This window comes from Mesoplodon densirostris, chromosome 14 (genome assembly GCF_025265405.1).
Source record: "Mesoplodon densirostris isolate mMesDen1 chromosome 14, mMesDen1 primary haplotype, whole genome shotgun sequence".
Taxonomy (NCBI): Eukaryota; Metazoa; Chordata; class Mammalia; order Artiodactyla; family Ziphiidae; genus Mesoplodon; species Mesoplodon densirostris.
In genome coordinates this window covers 20,854,695-20,874,722 of record NC_082674.1, presented here as the reverse complement: position 1 = coordinate 20,874,722, position 20,028 = coordinate 20,854,695, and the positions used below count along the sequence as shown (strand labels likewise).

At 42.0% G+C, this 20,028-nt stretch overlaps 1 protein-coding gene across 2 annotated transcripts in view; it reads right to left on the bottom strand.

Annotated features, from left to right (window-relative positions):
- The window catches only part of SELENOI (selenoprotein I), a 45,444-nt gene extending 37,123 nt beyond the window's left edge, over window positions 1-8,321 (bottom strand). The window contains exon 1 of one of the 2 annotated variants that reach the window (XM_060116664.1): window positions 8,145-8,321. In XM_060116664.1, the coding sequence (XP_059972647.1) occupies window positions 8,145-8,201 (57 nt within the window). In that variant the 5' untranslated portion in view covers window positions 8,202-8,321. The remainder of the gene's footprint in view (window positions 1-8,144) is intronic. The other variant, XM_060116663.1, reaches the window with a different exon arrangement.
- Window positions 8,322-20,028: the final 11,707 nt, after the last annotated feature.

Genomic DNA, 20,028 nt, shown 5'->3' with positions numbered 1-20,028 from the left:
GAATAATTTAAAACTGGGGGAAGAGAAAACAAAGTCAGTTCTTCCTTTTTCACTGTACATTTTCCCCATCTGTAGACATTAGACACAAACCCAATTAAGCACGTCACTGAAAGTCCTTATTCTAATGTTTATATCTTTTGCACAAAACACCCAGTAACTACAAAGCAGAGTTTATACGTCATTCTTAGAATTGAAAGGCAACATAGCATGAAGAACGTGGACTCCGGACACAGAATGCCTGGGTTCAAATCTCAGCTGTGGGACCTTGAGCAAGTTACTTAAACACTGTGTCTCAGTAAAACGGGGAAAATAATAGTACCTCTACCTCACAAAGCCCTTGTGAATATTAAATGAGACAATATATGTAAAGCACTTAAGGAAAGCCTGGCATATAGTAAATGCTACATAAATGTTTGCCATCATTATCATGATCACTATTGGGTATTTACAGTGACATTTCTCTTGCCATTGCAACTTCCCCTCATTGAGCTCATCAGGCTCAGCCTGGTCCCTCACACACCTTCCACTTCCTTGTGCCTCTAATTTAGCATGGTCCTCCCAGGCTCTGTGCCTTGGTTCCCATCAGACTCTCTGATTGAAACACCTTTCCCCTCTCTCCCTTATGTGCCGGGCAAATTCTTATTCAGCAGAGAAGTTCTTGACATTTAAGCATTACAGCAGTTACAAAAGCAAGTCATCAGCAGTGAACTGATATTTCAGAAAGCAGTTTAAGAACCAATTCATTTCTTCCAAATAGTACCTAGAATTGGAGTAACCTTCTACCTAACAATCTCTCTCTCTCTCTCACTCTGCAGAAGTTTCCCATCCATTTTTCTCTCACTCCTTCTGAAAGATTCCTCTGTCTGCCAACTGCAAAATTAATTCTATGAGACATTTGTAAATCTATATCTAAGACGACTAAAATACTTTTCAAGCCTTACTAATGTACTTACAAGTGGGAGAGGCCAGTTTCCCACATCTACTTAAGGAGACCAAGGCACAACTAAAGATAAGTTATGCTTGAGTTAACTGTAACATATCTAGCTAATGCCATAATCAACACATTATATCGTAGTCGGCCTGCAGTCATAACAAGTGAAAATCAAAAGATCAGGAATTTCTGTTTCCCCTGTGACTCTGGAGGAAAAGTGTTCTAGTCTTTGAAATCATTACAGAAACAGTCCTCTAATGGGGGACATTTCATCCACAAAGGATATTTCTCTAGAACATGAAATTTTCTTTGTTTTAATTCCAAGTCCAAAAACCACACCTTCCAAGAGAAGTCTACCCCATGGTCCTGTCCAAGAGAAGTGCCCTGTGCAAAAGATTACTGTTATTCTGCCAGATTCAGCATCATTCATCATTTAAATTATAATTTTTCTTCTGTTCTGTAAGGACCAATCTCGTATGAGTTAGGTTGCTGATGAGATATTAATAAAATACCTCCTCACTGAAATATCACGAGGATTAACTCTTAGACTCAGCAAATGCTGGGTGTCATTATTACCAGAGTTAATGCTTCACAAAACCCCTACCTCAGGGACTGCTGCCTCTATCCGCCCAATCATCCTCCTAGAACCTGACTCATCCCAGACTCCTCCGCATCTTTTACCTTCACCCCTTCCAGCTAGTCAGTTACTGCATTCTGTCAATTTAAAATCTTAAATCAAGGATCACAATCAAATGTACATAGGGATCAGGCAGGTAAACTGAACAAAGCAGACATGCATAGAGCACAGGGACTGGTAGGGAAATGGCACACTAGAGAGCAAATACCCTTTTTTTTTTTTTTTAACATCTTTATTGGAGTATAATTGCTTTACAATGGTGTGTTAGCTTCTGCTTTATAACAAAGTGAATCAGTTATACATATACATATGTTCCCATATCTCTTCCCTCTTGCGTCTCCCTCCCTCCCACCCTCCCTATCCCACCCCTCTAGGTGGTCACAAACCACTGAGCTGATCTCCCTGTGCTATGCGGCTGTTTCCCACTAGCTATCTATTTCACGTTTGGTAGTGTATATATGTCCATGCCACTCTCTCACTTCGTCCCAGCTTACCCTTCCCCCTCCCCATATCCTCAAGTCCATTCTCTAGTAGGTCTGTGTCTTTATTCCCCTAGGTTCTTACCCCTAGGTTCTTCATGACCTTTTTTTTTTTCCCTTAGATTCTATATATATGTGTTAGCATACGGTATTTGTTTTTCTCTTTCTGACTTACCTCACTCTGTATGACAGACTCTAGGTCCATCCACCTCACTACAAATAACTCAATTTCGTTTCTTTTATGGCTGAGTAATATTCCATTGTATATATGTGCCACATCGTCTTTATACATTCATCTGTTGATGGACACTTAGGTTGCTTCCATGTCCTGGCTATTGTAAATAGAGCTGCAACGAACATTTTGGTACATGATTCTTTTTTTTTTTTTTTTTTTTTTTGCGGTACGCGGGCCTCTCACTGCTGTAGCCTCTCCCGTAGCGGAGCACAGGCTCCGGATTCGCAGGCTCAACGGCCATGGCTCACGGGCCCAGCCGCTCCGAGGCATGTGGGATCTTCCCGGACTGGGGCATGAGCCCGTGTCCCCTGCATCGGCAGGCTGACTCTCAACCACTGCGCCACCTGGGAAGCCCTACATGACTCTTTTTGAATTATGGTTTTCTCAGGGTATATGCCCAGTAGTGGGATTGCTGGGTTGTATGGTAGTTCTATCTGTAGTTTTTAAAGGAATCTCCATACTGTTCTCCATAGTGGCTGTATCACAAATACTCTTTTTGAAGAGGGCAAGCACTATTCAGCTTCAGGAGATTCTTGTCAGGAAGAAGTTCAGGGCCTATGTTATCCATTATTTTAGTTTTTCAAGAGAATCCAGAAATCTCGGCTTTTATGGGGAAGATACTAATTTTTGAAACAAAGTAGGTGTGAGCCAAATTGAATATATCTGCTGGCCAAATTCAGTGGGCAGGTTAACCAGTTTTGACCTCCTTTAGATTCCCATCTCCCCTTCTATCCCCACTGCTTTGATTCAAGCCTTCCTCATTTCTGACCCAGTTTTATCTGGGAGGATCCTAAAAGATCTCCAGATCACCCCTACCTCCCCTGCTCTCCATTCATTTTCTAGTTGCCAGGGTGAGCTTCCTAAAATTAAAATCTGATCCTGTTTAAAATTTGTAAGTGGCTCCCCAAATCTATAGCATTACCATGTACCTAAGAACTACCTGAGGTATGTGTCTAACATGAATATCACAGCGACCTACCCGATCTGAACCTCCCAAAATGGATCTAGAAATTGGCTAAACACTTTCCCCAGGTGATTCTAATGCCAATAGTCCTTGGACCACAGAAACAATGATCTACAGGGTAAAATCCAGAAATCCTTTACATCAAATCATCCCCCTCTGAGGGGGCCCCGCCTCCCTCTCCAGTCTCTTCTCTTGACACTCCACCACTAAGCCCCAACACCTAACATCTTATGGTTCCCAGAAAATACTCTCAGGCCTCAACCTCTGTGCACTCACCCCACTGCTCTCCAGTTCTGGGATGCCTTTTCTCCCCTCTTCACCTGGTAAGAACTGAGGCCTACTCAGCTTCATCCTCTAGACTGAGCTCTGCCTTCCCCTCCATCCCCTCTCTGAAGCCTTTCTCAGCTTTAACCCTTACTCCCTGGAGCTGCTTCCTTCTCTCCCACAGCACCCAACACTTACCTAACTGTACTTATTAACTATTTATATCTGTTTAATTCCTTGCCCATATGCCACCAAACTGAGTTCCTTGAAGTCAGGAATTCTAGCTTAGCTTAATTTTGCAGCCCCAGTGCCATGTCTGACCCAGAGCAGGCCCTCAATAAATGCTTACTGAATAAACAAAATCAAACTGCATGAACCAGTAAGGGTGCAGGCCAGATTCCAGTTCTTTAGCATTACCATCAAGATATATGCAGCCTCTCCTTCCCACCTAAATTCACAATTATCACAATTCCTGTAATCAGGCTATTGTTGACAGTCAAGTTAACTAACTACCATAATAGCAGAAACCAATTCATCATAAAATTATATTCTTGAACCCAAACAAGATATTGCACAGAACACTTCCTCTCTGAAGCAAAATGATATGATACAATTTGAAACTAGCTGCTACACTATCAATTAAAACCAAGCCTTCCTTAGGTCAGATTAGGTATACCACAATAGAAGTTTCACCCTTAGATAAGTGGGAAAATCCCTCAACTAAAGATAGGATAAGAGAGAAGGAATGATAAGCCTCATGAGAGTGAAATCCCTCAACATAACTGTCTGAAGGTACATTAATAAGCAACAGAGAACAATGGTGGTTAAACTTTCGACATCTTCACATTCAAAATACAAAAGTATCCTTCCAATTTCCAGGAGATGCACAGCTCCATTTTACCATACTTCCAAAATGGTTTTTATTCTTTTACACTTGCATTCCTTCAACAAATATTTGTCAAATGCCTACTCTGTTCATGTGCCAGACCTTGGTCACATTGAACAAGAGAGCTGTAGGATGTGCCCTCCCAGAGCTCATATCCTAACAGAGAGGGCACTCAACTAATTATTCAACTGTTTGATAAGGCTGGGGTAACACAATGAAGAACACAAGTGTTTAGAGAGCATATAACACAGAATCCATCCCATGCTTTCTTCTATACTCAAAATCAACTGTCTTAACAGTTTCTTACTACAGAAAGCTAATTACTACGCTATGTGTGCGCTCCTTTCAGGAGTTATTCTGAATAATCGCCAGGTTTCCAACTGTAGCTCCTCAGATGTACCTCTAGGGAAGATAAAGAAATTAACCTGGTTCAAAAGTAATTTTTCCACCAGCTGCTTTTATAGTACCAATTTTTCTCTACAACTCTTTGTTTTAATATACAGGGTCACATCAGGGAATAAAAATCTCTTTTGAGTGTTTTGGGTCTTTACCCATTTATGGGATGATCTTCCTCAAAAGCTGTTTTAATGCGATAAGCATTTACAAAGCACTCACTGTCGAAGCCCACATAATGGGAATGGGTGATCTTCAGGAAGAAAAGGTCTCTAGGTGCAATTCATGTTCCAGTTAAACTGACCACACAGACTTTTTTCCTTTGGACCTTTGGATTCATATTTTTTTTTAATATGAACACAGTACTGAGTAAAGAACCTTCTACTAGAACTTAAGGTTATAAATTTGTGCCACACACCCCCACCCCCAGTTTTTTAAAGGAAGCCTCATTATAACTAAAATAATATCAATAAACTACGTTTTAGTGAACACTGGATGATGGTTAAATTGACCTTTGTTTTCCAAGATGATAGGAAATCTGCTGTCAGACACAGGAAGTGAGTCAGATCACGGAAGAGGGAAAAATAGGAACGGAAAAATCACACTAAAATTTTCTGTAAATTAGGACACCTATCTAGTCAGAAATATAAATCTAGGAAAGACAGCTTATATATATATATAAAAAAAGGAAGATTCCCTATTACAGACACTGCTGCAAATGAAACAGCTAGTCTATTGGCACCTACCAGAAAGCCAGATCCTAGTAAGGAAGAAAAAGTTGTGTATGTCAATATTTACAGTGCAGAAGAGGTAACAGAAAGGTGGTAGAGCTTAAGGGAAAACAAGAGGTATCTAGGTTAATAACCTTCTTTAGTGAAAGCTCTGCATTGGGTTAAATTTCGACTTAAAATTTTCAGACAAGTCAGCACCTCAGTTCAAAATGGTATGGCACAATATTGCTTGAAAGCAGAGGAATGTACTATGTGACCTTATAAGGTCCCTTACAGTTATTCCAATTCCAGTTTGACAAGATCCACTATGACTCTTCTCAGTTATTCATTCATTCCACAAATGTTTACTGCATGCCTATGCACAGAAGCACTGTGCTCAGGGCATGGTGATCCATAAGACAAGTCTAACCACTTGGGTACCGCGCTCTAATGGGGAGACACCTAAAGAACTAATTCCATCAAGGAGCAGAGGGTACTGTGAGAGCACACTTAAGGGGAATGAGATACTTAGGGAATGCTTCTCTGAGGAATATTTAAGATGTGAAGATGAACATAAACGAGGAGCTACATTCCTGGCAGACATAACAACATTACTTGAAGGTCTGAAAAAAAGGGGACGAGGGAGACGGCTGCTAATGTTGGGAGGGGTAGACAGTGAGTGGCATGACATGAAGCTGATGACACAGACAAGGGCCAGGTCATTCAGAGCCATGCAGATCATGTTCTGGATTTTTGGACTTCATTCCAAGAGCAAAGGGAAGACAATGGAGGATTTTAAGCAAAGGAGTGATGTGACCAGATGCACATTTTTTTAAAAGATCACTACGAAGCACAGAGAAAGAACTGGAAGGGCAAAAGTGGATGTGCGTAAGCAACCATATCAAGTAGTGTTGGATTGTAACCCAAAGTATAAAATAAATATCCATGAATTCATACTGATATAAATAAATCATTGAATAAATATACATTGGGAAGAAAAGATAAATCTTCCACGCAGAAATCCAAATAAATTATGTCAACGCTCTGCCCTCAAGGAGGTGGAGCGTAACTCTCCACTCCTTAAGTGAGGGCTGCGCATACTGACTTCCTTTCAAAAAGAAGTGTGACAAACACTACCTCAGCAAGGTGATCAAAGTCAACATCAACAGTGATAAGTCATGCCGATGACATGATGACATGTACTCTTCTCACCATGAGAAAGGCACTTCAACCCTGTGGTCTTCCTCCCAAAACCCCATGACCCTTGTCTAATCATGAGAAAAACATCAGACAAATCCCAATTGAGGGACATTCTACACAATACCTGACCAGAACTCCTCAAAACTGTCAAGGTTATCAAAAACAAGAAAAGTCTGAGAAATTGTCATAGCCAAGAGGAGCCTTGAGACGTGATGAGTAAATGTGATGTGGTATTCTGGATGAGATCCCAGAACAGAAAAAGAACATCAGGTGAAAACTAAGGAGATCTGAATAAAGTATGCGCATACGTTAATAATAATGTGTAAATATTGGTTCATTAATTGTGACAAATGTACCATAAGATGTTAATAACAGGGAAAACCGGGTGTGGAGTATATGGGAACTCTGTATGTACGATCTTCACAATTTTTCTGTAAATCTATTCTAAAATATTCTAGAACCATTCTAAAATGAAAAGATTAAAGTATATGTGGGGAGAGTGGTAATGGAACCATCTTTCTACTTTAGGCTAAAAATGACAGAACATACAGGACCTGGTGATTCACCGGCTGGTGGGTGGGGTAGACTCAGTAGTGAAAGCGACACAGGTAGCAAGGACGAAAGGTTACTGCTCAGATGTGGGGCTTGGGCGACTGACTGGACGGACAGTGGAGTCATTCACTGATAAGGGAGTCGTGGAGGAGAACCGTACGTTAAGGAAAGTGAACAACCAGCATTTACTGGAGGCCCATTATGTACTAGGCGCTTCTCCAATTCTCATAATCACTCTGCACCGTAGAGACTATTATTTGGCCCAAAGCCAAATACAGAAATTAGATTCTGCTATCAGGTTCGGTATCAGGTTTATATGTACTCCAAAGCCCGCGCTCTTTCCACTACACAGTTCCAGTTCCTGCCTGTGCACACGTACTTCACTGGCCGCCCAGGCGCCTCTTTGCTGGGAGTGGAAGCGAGCGCATCAGCAGTTTGGCCCCAGCAGTCACTCTCCCTCCCCGGGCCTCATCTGCCAAATGATTCTCTCCATCTCCGAAGTTGAACGCAAGAGAGCCGAGTAGAAACTTCTTCATTGAAATGAAGACAATTAAGACACCACAGAAGGGAACTGCATCACCTCTCAGGGGACTAAAAATAATAATAATGATGAAGTAAAGAAGCGAAAGGAATTCTCTCGCTCCACTCTCGTCGACCGGTCTCCTAAGGAAAAGGCAATCCCCCGGGAGGGTACCGAGTCGGAGCGGCGGGCCTAGGATGCTCCCACGCTCCCCGACCCCAAAGCCCCAGCACTCGGCAGGACCCACGGAGAAACTCCCGCCAGCCTGCCCGGAGCCACGCGGCACAAGGTGACACGGACCGCGCCGGCTCCTTAGGCGCCTAGGAGAGGCCGGGACCAGCAGGGAGAGTGGCGTCCGCGGGGCCCGCGCTACCTTGTATTTATCAAAGCCGGCCAGCTGCTCCGGGCTCACGTATTCGTAACCAGCCATGACGACGCGAACACTAGCGCCCACTCGGCAGCGACGCTCCACGACGAGATGGGGAAACACGAGCACCACACCGGCTGGGCAAGACTGGGAAGACCTAGGCTGGCAAAGGAGCTGGAAAAGCCGTGCTCCGCCCACCGCGCACGCGTAACCACCCCAGCCACTTCCGCTGCCGCCCAGAGCGCAAGCGCAGCCCCCACTTCTCCCCGCCCACCGAGGGGGTGTAGCTAGCAGGCTCACGCGGTTCCCCCTTCGCGCCGTCGCAGTCCAATCAGCGTAGATCGGGAGCCACTAAGTTCCGCCTTCTAGGATTCCTCGTCGCTTTATTAGCTAGCGTCAAAATTGGTGAGTTGAGGTAAGGCAAGAGGGGAGGTGAAAGGTCAGTTTCCGAGAAGTCCTTGCTTTTCGTCTCTGGGGTGTGCCGGCGGTGGCGTCTGTGCCTGGGTAGAGATTTGGGGATACCTTTTTAGTCTTGGGGGGGTAGGGTGATTGCGTGCGAATCAGTTCAGCAGTACCTCAGGAAAGAGGGCTTAGTTCCCCCAAGCCGTGAAGTAAAAGCAGACAAAGCGTCTGTACCCAGCCCGCTTCCAGCTCCTGGCACAGTGCGCTGCACGCAGTAGCTTAGTGAACGTAATTTGCTGTAGAGAAGCCAGTGAGAGGCTTTTTGTAGTCGGTAAAGGGGCGTAAAAGAGCTTTGGAGACAAGCTCCTAGGGACAGCGTTGTTTGTGAACCTTGGACAAACTCCGCTCTATTTATTGCTCTGTTCCAAATGAAGATTGCCAGTGTCTCCTGACCAGATAAAAACACTGATCCCTGAGTCTCTAGGGGTCCTTAAATGCGTCTGCAAGAAGTGCGTTTACGTAACTGGAGACAATTATGGAAAGAACACTAGATCTATGGCTAGTGTGTATCAGTCTAATAATAAATTGAATAATGGTAATAGTTGCTACCATTTTTTTTTTCTTTTCTTTTTTTTTCGCGGTACGCGGGCCTCTCACTGTCGTGGCTTCTCCCGTCGCGGAACACAGGCTCCGGACGCGCAGGCTCAGCGGCCATGGCTCACGGGCCCAGCCGCTCCGCGGCACGTGGGATCTTCTGGACCGGGGCACGAACCCGTGTACCCTGCATCGGCAGGCGGACTCTCAACCACTGCGCCACCAGGGAAGCCCGCTACCATTTATTGATCGCCTTCTAGGTGGGGAAATTTACATAGCTTATCACCAACCCCTATAACAACACCGTGAGAAACGGAAGGCATTTTACCCACTTTGCAGATTAGGAAATCAAAATTCAGACTGCCTAACCTGACCAGGATCACTTAATTACACAGCTCGGAAATGGTCAACCCAAACTTGGTCTCTGATATGGAAAGCCACCACATAAGGGAGCCTCTCAATCTCTCTGGGACTCTGAAACAAGGGCAATTATTTTGAGATCTCTTATGTTCTTTGCATTCATTCATTCAACAAATACTAATTGAGGACTCAATATATGTCAAGTATATTATTGTTTCTGCATATGTCTTACCTTCTAAACTTTAAGATTCTCACGAGGTAGGGACTTCCCTGGTGGCGCAGTGGTTAAGAATCCACCTGCCAATGCAAGGGAAACGGGTTCAAGCCCTGCTCCGGGAAAATCCCACATGCCACGGAGCACCTAAGCCCATGCACCACAACTACTGAGCCTGCCCTCTAGAGCCTGAGAGCCACAACTACTGAGCCCACGTGCCACAACTACTGAAGCCCACACACCTAGAGCTCATGCTCCGCAACAAGAGAAGCCACCGCAACGAGAAGCCCCCACTCGCTGCAACTAGAGAAAACCCGCGCAATGAAGACCCAACACAGCAAAAATAAATAAAGATTCTAACGAGGTAATAGATATAAAATATCTATCATCATACTTGGTACATGGTAGATGAGCAATAAATTTGGGTGTTATTTTCCCTCACTTGCCCTAAGGGGAGGATTTGTATCTTATACAACCTAATTTTCCCCATGTCCCATAGCCTAGCAGCTTTCAAATGGTACATGGTCAATACATTCTGTTGAATGAGTGAGCAAAGATCTCTGATACACTGTGAAGTGCCCAGCTTTGAAAAGGACATTGGAAATGTGAACCTCCCTTTAAGAAGGACGTTGGCTCTAATGAAACAAAAACTATGAAACCACCTCCTTATAAAAGTATTTTCTTTGTGCAGGTACTGTATTTAAATCCTCTCTGTGTGTTAATAAGAAAACTGAATTGGAATTTTAGACATCTGTTAATCAGACTGAAGCTATTCTCCCAAGTAATACACTATAGATTTCCTCTATTATGTGTTTCTTTTAATCGATATGGAAAGAAAAAAAACTTGTATGATTTTAATTTTTTAATTTTTTTATAGAAATCTACTTTTAATTAATTTATTTTATTTTTGGCTGCGTTGGGTCTTTGTTGCTGCACACAGGCGTTCTCTAGTTGTGGGGAGCGGGGGGTAACCATTGCAATGCGCGGGCCTCTCATCGCGGTGGCCTCTCCTGTTGCGGAACACAAGCTCTAGGCATGCGGGCTCTAGAGCTCAGGCTCAGTAGCTGTGGCGCCCAGGCTTAGTTGCTCCACAGCATGTGGGATCTTCCCGGACCAGGGCTGAAACCCCTGTCGCCTGCAGTGGCAGGCGAATTCTTAACCACTGCGCCACCAGGGAAGCCCTAAATGATTTTTAATATAAGGCCTGTGCTTATGGATCTGGAATATAAACTTCATACTTGTAAAAGATATTTAGTTAATTGTGAAAAGCCATAAAATGTGACTTGAGTACATGAACCTAATAGTAGCTCATAAACTGCAGTTACTGTTAATCACTTCAGATGTAAGCAAATTCAAAGTGACATTTCTGATTTTGTAAAATGTTTTCCTACCTCTCTAACATTTTCTTCAAAAGCAGTGTTTTAAAAAGAGCAGCTTTTAATTTTGTGAAAGCAGTTACAATTTGCTGCCTCTCTGCTGCAGAAGATTGTAACAAGTTTGAATCAATTATGAGTCAGTCTGAGAATTTCTAAACTAAAACATAACACAGAACTTTGTTTATACTTTGACATCTGTTACATACTGGCTGTGTGATCCTAGACAGCTTACTTCACCTAAACATGTTCTCTCTCTTCTTTTTTTGAAATCACATTGAGTATTTAGTTAGTTAGTTAGTCAGTTATTGGCTGCGTTGGGTCTTCATTGTTGCGCGCGGGCTTTCTCTAGTTGCGGTGAGTGGGGGCTATTCTTTGTCACGGCGCGTGGGCTTCTCATTGTGGTGGCTTCTCTTGTTGCGGAGCATGGGCTCTAGGCGCGCGGGCTTCAGTGGTTGTGGCTCGCGGGCTCTAGAGTGCAGGCTCAGTAGTTGTGGTGCACGGGCTTAATTGCTCCGCGGCATGTGGGATCTTCCCAGACCAGGGCTCGAACCCGTGTCCCCTGAATTGGCAGGTGGATTCTTGACCACTGTGCCACCAGGGAAGTCATATAACATGTTCTCTTTTTTAAAGAGTGGGCATTAGACTAAATCTCTAAGATCCTATTTATCTCTGAAATTTAATTAAACTATATCATTTAACTTCTCTAAGATGAAATCAACTAATCTGAAAGTGATCATAATTCTTATCCTACCTTATAGTTATTTCATAGAGCACATGAAGTGGTATGGCATAAGCCTGTTAAATTAAGCCCATACAAATATAAGATATTATTTTTCCAAAACCCCATGAATCCTGGACCTGGGTGAGTTTTACCAGGTACTCTCACCCAGGAAGAGAAAATTGTCGAGTAAACAAGTTTGCCTTTCCAAGTGAATCACCTTCCCGTCTCCTCTTTCCTGAATTCCATTTGAGGGCGCATTTATCCCTAAGGCAGCCCAGAGCTGCCAGGGACCACTTCATATTGGCCTGGCTAGTCCTTTCTATACCCCATGCTGTCTCTTCCTTCTGCACCACAATACTGAGCACAGTTTGCTATTGCTTGCTTCCTTGGTCTGCCTCCTCATCCACTGAAGTTCCTCTCTTCTATATCTCATACACTCAGGGTCAGGCTTTTTGCCTTCCAGAATGATAATCATAAAAGATATTTGTACTAGAACAATGTTATCAACTTCCTAATATAACCTGGGGTGGGGTGTGGGGGAAATGGTATAATTCCTACAATTCCTGTTTAACTTAGTCAGAAGTAAGATGGAGTCAGATGAATGGAGATATCTAGAAAATTGGGAGTTAGTTAAGGACTGATACAGTTAGTAACTCCAATATAAGTTATTAAAGACATAAAAATAGGCAAGACTTCCCAAGGAAGCTTGTAAAAAGATACTGATTGGGTTTTTATTTTTAAACAATGATAAAGCCTTATATTCATAAACTCAAAGCAGTTTGACATCTCACTAGATCATCCTAACAACCCTGCACCATAGCTGGGTAGTTGTTCTAATTGTACAGAACAGAACAACAGAAGAATTACATTTGGGCACGTTTTTGGGAAAACTTGCCCAAAAGTTTATGGTAAAACTGGAATAAGAGAACAAGTCATCAAACTTCTAGTTGAATAACTTTTCCACTGCACCATACTTCTACAAGTTACCATGGTGAGATGTTTTAAAAAAGAAAATTCACAAGTTAGTTTTTAATCAAGTCTGAAGGGTAGGGGGGAAAACTAGGAAAGAACTGAACAGAGTCATTATGTTGCTCGTTGTTTCTTTTTTTTTTTTTTTTTTTTTGCGGTACGCGGGCCTCTCACTGTTGTGGCCTCTCCCGTTGCGGAGCACAGGCTCCAGACACGCAGGCTCAGCGGCCATGGCTCACGGGCCCAGCCGCTCCGCGGCATGTGGGATCTTCCCGGACCGGGGCACGAACCCGCGTCCCCTGCATCGGCAGGCGGACTCTCAACCACTGCGCCACCAGGGAAGCCCTCGTTGTTTCTTAAAATGAAATTCCCTGGCTAGCGTAAACCTTCTCAGGTTGGGTTTTGTCTGCCCGGTTTTTGCTGTGTTTTACATTTTTCAAAAATAATCCTACTAGGTAAGAATGTATTGAGTGCTCTCTTTGAGTGGGACAATCAACTTCTTTATCACAGAACAGGGCTGCGCAGTACACTGAGTTTCAGCCTAAAGTAGTGCTGCTCTGTACCTTCTACTTCCCATGTCAGTGGAGGAGGGTATTATCTCCGTGATTCTGTGACTCATCATCCCACCCACCTCCATTGGTTCTCCAGTTGTTCTCTGGCCATTTTTGTGCTCTTCACCTTTGAACACCAAGTCAGTGGTGTCAGTAGTCATTCAAAACCAAAAGAAGCAGTGTAAAGATTCAGAGGGCCCTGGAGGCCCAGTGTGATATGAGGTGAGAATAAAATCCACACCCTCTATATACTTGCCATTCTTGTTTTGAAGATGAGTGATTATTTCTCTTGTAAATCCATTATTCATGAGCATGGCTATTAAATCAAAGGAGAATTATTTTAAAAAACTGATCTCAGCAAAGTTTTACAGTGGGCAAAGTCTTATAGTCAGCATTCTCTGAAGTTCTGATAGTGACCCAACATCTGTATTTTCTGAGCAGAGAGAGAATTGATACCTCTCCTACACACACATCCTCCTCCCCATTATTGCTACACTAAAATGGAAGTAAGAAATAAATAAATAAATATTTTTTAAAATAAAATAAAATGGAAGCAGAACTCTAGGTAAACCAAGTACTAATCATTCAGATGGGTAGCCATAGTGGTTTCACCCCTGTCATGCCTCTCTCCTTATTCCTGTTTGCCTCATCTAATGTTGGCTCTGTAAATATAACCAAATGTAACCACTATTCTTTTTTTTTTTCTTTCTTTCTTTCTTTCTTCAATTTGAACATACAACCAAGCAAGGGACTCCATTTTTGGGTAGGGATCATTTTTGTCTTCATGAAACTTTGAGATAATTGGAGTTGAGACAGATGGTTACTTAGTTTGGGTGGAAGAGAAAGATACTAACAAAAACAAAACAAAACAAACAAACAAGCAAAAAACCCTAAGAGGAGCAAGTGAGTAGGAAAGTTTGCTGTGATCCATTTTCCTGTAAGAATCCTCAAAAACCTGGGGCAGGGATTGAGGTAATAGTTGCCAACATAGATATCTACTACAGTAACGCTTTGAAATCTTTCCTGATATACCCAAGGCTGTGCAGGCTGCTTGACTAGAACTCTAGCAGAAGTTAGGGAACAAGACATACAAATATGAGACAATGTATAAAAATAGCAACTTCATTATCTCTTCATGTATCCTTGTTGAACATTAGCTGTGCACCAAATCCAGATACCATGACATACCTCGGAGATACAAAGTTGGATAAAACATGGACCCCAGGCAAGGAGTATATTACTACATTCTGTGAATGGCTAAGCAACAAGTAAGCAACAAGTGCTATAAAACTCTTCATATTCATGGACATAGTAATCCCACTTTGGATGAATATATTTCCAGGAAATAATCAGAAAGAAAAGAGTCTTCGTCGCAAAGATTTGTTAAGAGCCATGAAGGAAAATGTGTGAAGTCAACATTCCCAATGAAATAAGAACCCAGGGGCTTCCCTGGTGGCGCAGTGGTTGAGAGTCTGCCTGCCGATGCAGGGGACGCAGGTTCGTGCCCTAGTCTGGGAGGATCCCACATGCCACAGAGCAGCTAGGCCCGTGAGCCATGGCCACTGAGCCTGTGCGTCCGGAGCCTGTGCTCCGCAACGGGAGAGGCCGCAACAGTGAGAGGCTCGCGTACCACAAAAAAATAAATAAATAAATAAAATAAAAATAACCCAAACTGTAAACTATGGTAAATCAACATGATGAAATATACAGTCACTAAAAAGATAAATGAATGGGTGCATAAAACATGGGGAAAACTCCAGAAAATAACAAGTGTTGGCAAGGATAAGGAGAAATTGGAATACTTCTGTACTGCTGATGGGATTGTAAAATGGGGCAGCCTCTGTAGAAAAATGTTTGACAGGTCCCCAAAAAGTTATACATAGATTTACCGTATGACCCAACAATTCCATTTCTAGGTATATACTCTAAAACTTGTACACGAATGATCGTAGTAGCATAATTCATAAGAGCCACAAAATAGAAACAACTCATATATCTATCAACTGATGAACAGATGAACAAAATGTGTAGATACATACAATGGAGTATTATTCACCCATAAAAAGGAGTGCAGGACTGATACATGCTACAACATGGATGAACCTTGAAAACATTATGCCAAGTGAAAGAAACCAAAAACAAAAGACCGTATATTGTATAATTCCATTTATATGAAATGTCCAGAGTAGGCAAATCTATACAGACAGAAAATAAATTAGTGATTGCCAGGGAATGGGGGTGAGGGGGATTGGGAATAAGTATTAACAGGTATGGGGTTGCTTTTTGGGGTGATGAAAATGTTCTGGACTTAGATCATGGTGATGGCTGCATATAACATTGTGAATATATATGAAAAACCATTAAAATGTACCCTTTAGAATGGTGAATTTTATGTTAAGTGAATTTCATCTCCAAAAAAAAGGCAAAGTGGATTATTGGTGTTATAATGAAAAGCACAAAATAACACATACATACTTCTTACAACCAAGGGAAAGACAAAGGAATATCATGAATTCGGGGTTTTTAATTAATGGGTTTTTATCATTTTCAGTAAAGCTGTTTCAAATTTAGTACTTTAAAAGGCATATCAGCCAGCACATTATAGCAAGTTGTACAAAGATAAAACTGTATAACTATAAAGTTCTAAAATATAGTATAAAACTAAATTTCTACCATTTTATAAAGTAGGAGGGAACAGGTCGTTGTGTTAACAGGGTGGTTATTAAGGATAAGCTGTGCTTTATTGGTGGGAGATGATCATAAGGGTTGGATGTGAGCATCAGCACATTACTCATATTGGATTTCTCTTCCTAGTTTGGCATGAGAATAGGAATAAGAAAGGCTAAAGGGATAATTTGAGAAGCAAGTGCTTGAAGTAGCTGCCAGCAAGTTCCCTCTTGAAAGCAGTAGGCAGATAATCAGGAAAAAAGTGAATTAACAGCTTCTCTAGAGAAATTGAAATAAAGAAGGACATTAATGCATTAAGATGGACTCTAGAGCCCAAATTGCTGTGAAGGAATAAGCCTTGCAAATAAGAAAATAGGTAAAAACCAAAGGGAGGATTAAGTAGGATAGAACACTTCTTATAGGTAATTTTTTTAAATGCCATCTTTGTACAGGCACAGCCCTTTAAATTTTATAAATTGCTAGAAGTAAAGGCTTTTCTTTTAGAAATGAAAGCCTACGTGTGTATTAGAAGAAATACTTTTCTCATAAGAAAAGGCATCTGTGGCTGGGGTCCCTGAGGTGGCTGTCGCACTGTCCCCTCCCTGGAGAGGAATTGCTCTGGAAAGGTGCCTGAGAAGATGAGGAGGAGCTGGACAGGGACAAGACAGGAGTGAGGTGAGGCCACATCCGGGAGACCATGGCTGACAGAGATGTTCCCCGAGAGGCTCCAGTCCAAGGCAGGAGCCTCTTTTCATTTCTCTCTCCTTGTGGCTCCAATAAAGTACAGGTTTTGCAGAGCAGCCTTGTGGGTTGAGGCCACTTCCTTCCTGATCTGGGCTTTTCCTGTTGTCTTCCAGACTGAAAAGATGCTTCTAGGGCCCATCACAGGGCTGTCAGGAGGAATGCCTGGAGCTCTACCTTCACTTCCTGGAAAGGTCTAGATTGTTACTGCGATATCTGGAGTCTTGGTAGGAAACATTTGAAATTCATTAGTGTTCGAATTGCTGATTATTTGGATTACTTTTATTTCTGTTTTATATGTTGACACCTTGATCTCTCTAAACCTGGTGAGGAGAATTCTCCCTACTTTATCTCACTGAGCGCGTCCCAAGCTCACCTGTGCTCTCCACGCTGTTCTGACCAATATCTTCTGTCCTCACTCTGACAACAGAGTGCAGAGTGCAGACCAGTACTCCAGCCCTGGCCACCCACTCCTTTCACGGAATTGCTCCTAACCGGAAGACCTAGGGTAGGAGCTGGTACCAGCGGGAGGGATGTACTCTGCCCTTAATGACTCTTGGGTTTTTACTTTAGAATGGAGATGCTGGGGAGAGACATGCACACATTACGAAACAGACCAGATGCATTAGAGTTTAGCATAAATCAGCCACTGTGAATGGAGAGGAGGGTGGGCTGGCAGCAGCGTCGAACACCAGATGGGACTGTGGGGGACAGAGCAGGAGCTCATTTCCTATGTGCGTTTTGGCTGTTAGACCTCTGTGCATGTGTTTAAAAAAAAAAGTAGAAAAATAATAGAAAAAATAGTCAGCACTCACTTTTTGTCTTTAAATATTAAAATGATTCAAACTGGAAGAGAAAAAGACATCTATGTGGGGTTTTTTTTGACACCTATGTGTTTTTAAAGACATATCGTATATTGCATCATATATTTATATATAATATATATACATATATTTTAGCAGAAAAAGCATAAGGATGAATCAAATGCTGTCTTAACAGTCAAGGTCAAGACCAGGAAAGGTTCCTCATCCCTCTATCTAGCATCATCATCTTCATCATTATCCATCTTAACTATCACATATAGAAAGGAATATACTTGATATCCATATACCCACCACCAGTAATTAAGAGATGTTAATCTTTTGCCATATGGGCTTCATAGCTTTTTAAAAACTGTTTCAGCTAAAGCTCCAGCTCTGCAACATCTCTTTCCCATTTGTTCCCAGAGTTAGCCACTATCTTGTTGTTGTTTATTATTCCTATTCCTGTTTTATACTTCTATTACATATGTTCATATCCTGATTCAATATAGTACTGTTTTGTGCTTGTGTGTGTGTGTGTGTGTGTGTACTTAAATACTATCCCGCTGTTCCTAACCTCTTACAATATTTTTTACACTCAATATTGTTTTGAGGTTGATCTATATCAATACATATAGATCTAGTTCATTTTAATTTCTGTGTGGTTTTAAAGTATGGAAGTAAAGCTATCTACAGTGTGTTTATCCATTCTACTACTGATGGATATGAGGTTGTTTTCACTTCTTGGGCCATTCTTTAATACATTTCCTGTCTAAAATTTTGTTTGAATTCACGGACTCTCAAGAAAAAAAATCTGAGAACCACTTTCAAGTAAAAAACAAATTCTTTGCATATTTCTTTTTGTGTGTATATTTGAGAGCAACAAGAAAAGTTGAGGTCATTTCATTTTTTTTAAAAAAAGGAGGGGGCTCCCCTGGTGGCACAGTGGTTGACAGTCCGCCTGCCGATGCAGGGGACGCGGGTTTGTGCCTCGGTCCGGGAAGATCCCACATGCCGCGGAGTGGCTGGGCCCGTGAGCCATGGACGCTGAGCCTGTGCGTCCGGAGCCTGTGCTCCGCAATGGGAGAGGTCACAACAGTGAGAGGCCCGCGTACCGCAAAAAATAATAATAATAATAAAATAAAATAAAATAAAAAAATAAAAAATAAAAAAAAGGAGATCTAACACTTTTTCGGTAAACAACTCAAAAGCAAGGTATATAGTTTTGTTCATTTTATGACCAGAAAGGGAGCCATAAGTACTTTCAGTCTCTAAATTACACATTTCTCAATTGTTTTAGGTTTTTTTTTGGCAAGCCAGCATTGCTCTGATAATCCAAAATCAGAGCCACTTTAATTTTCTTACGTTGTTTGTTTGCTTACTTTCATATACATACATATATATATATATATATATATATATATATTTTTTTTTTTTTTTTTTTTTTGGCCATGCTGTGCTGCTTGCAGGATCTTAGTACCCTGACCAGGGATCAAACCTGGGTCCACAGCAGTGAAAGCATAGAGCCCTAACCACTGGACTGCCAGGGAATTCCCTTACTTTCATATATATTTATAAAATTTATTTATTATTTATTTTTGGCTGCGTTGGGTCTTTGTTGCTGTGCGCAGTCTTTCTTTAGTTGGGGCGAGCAGGGGCTACTCTTCGTTGTGGTGCGTGGGCTTCTCATTGCAGTGTCTCGTCTTTGTTGCAGAGCATGGGCTCTAGGCCCGTGGGCTTCAGTAGTTTTGGCATGCAGGCTCAGTAGTTGTGGCTCGTGGGCTCTAGAGCGCAGGCTCAGTAGTTGTGGTGCACAGTCTTAGTTGCTCCGCGGCATGTGGGATCTTCCTGGACCAGGGCTCGACCCTGTGTCTCCTGCATTGGCAGGTGGATTCTTAACCACTACGCCACCAGGGAAGCCCTACTTTCATATTTTTAATGTAGATATTCTGTTGTTGCCCAAACACAGTAGGCTCTTAATTGAATACAAAATCCTATTTGGTAGGATTTTTCTTGAGCTCTGAGATAAAGGTCCAAACTAATTCTACCCAAGATACAAGGAGAGAGAGTGGTACCCAACCTCACTTTTATTTGACTTGGGTATTGTGTGGTTAATTTACTTCCCACTGGCAACTGTGACCCATGAAGTGGCCTCCACCTATCTCATTAAACCAATTAGACTTGAGGAGGCTGGATTTTATCCTGTAAAGAATATTTTAAAAGGGAATAACTTGAGTGTTCTAAGAATACTTGAGAATATTCTTAAACTGCTCTGTGATGCATTTAGAGAAGTGCTTTTTAAAACTGTAATAATAATGGTTAATGAGTGCTACCCACATGCTACAAAGAGAACAATGTTTTGTTTTTGGTTTTGTTTTGTTTTTTTTTTTATTTTAACATCTTTATTGGAGTATTAGTGTGTTAGTTTCTGCTTTATAACAAAGTGATCAGTTATACATATACATATGTTCCCATATCTCTTCCCTCTTGCGCCT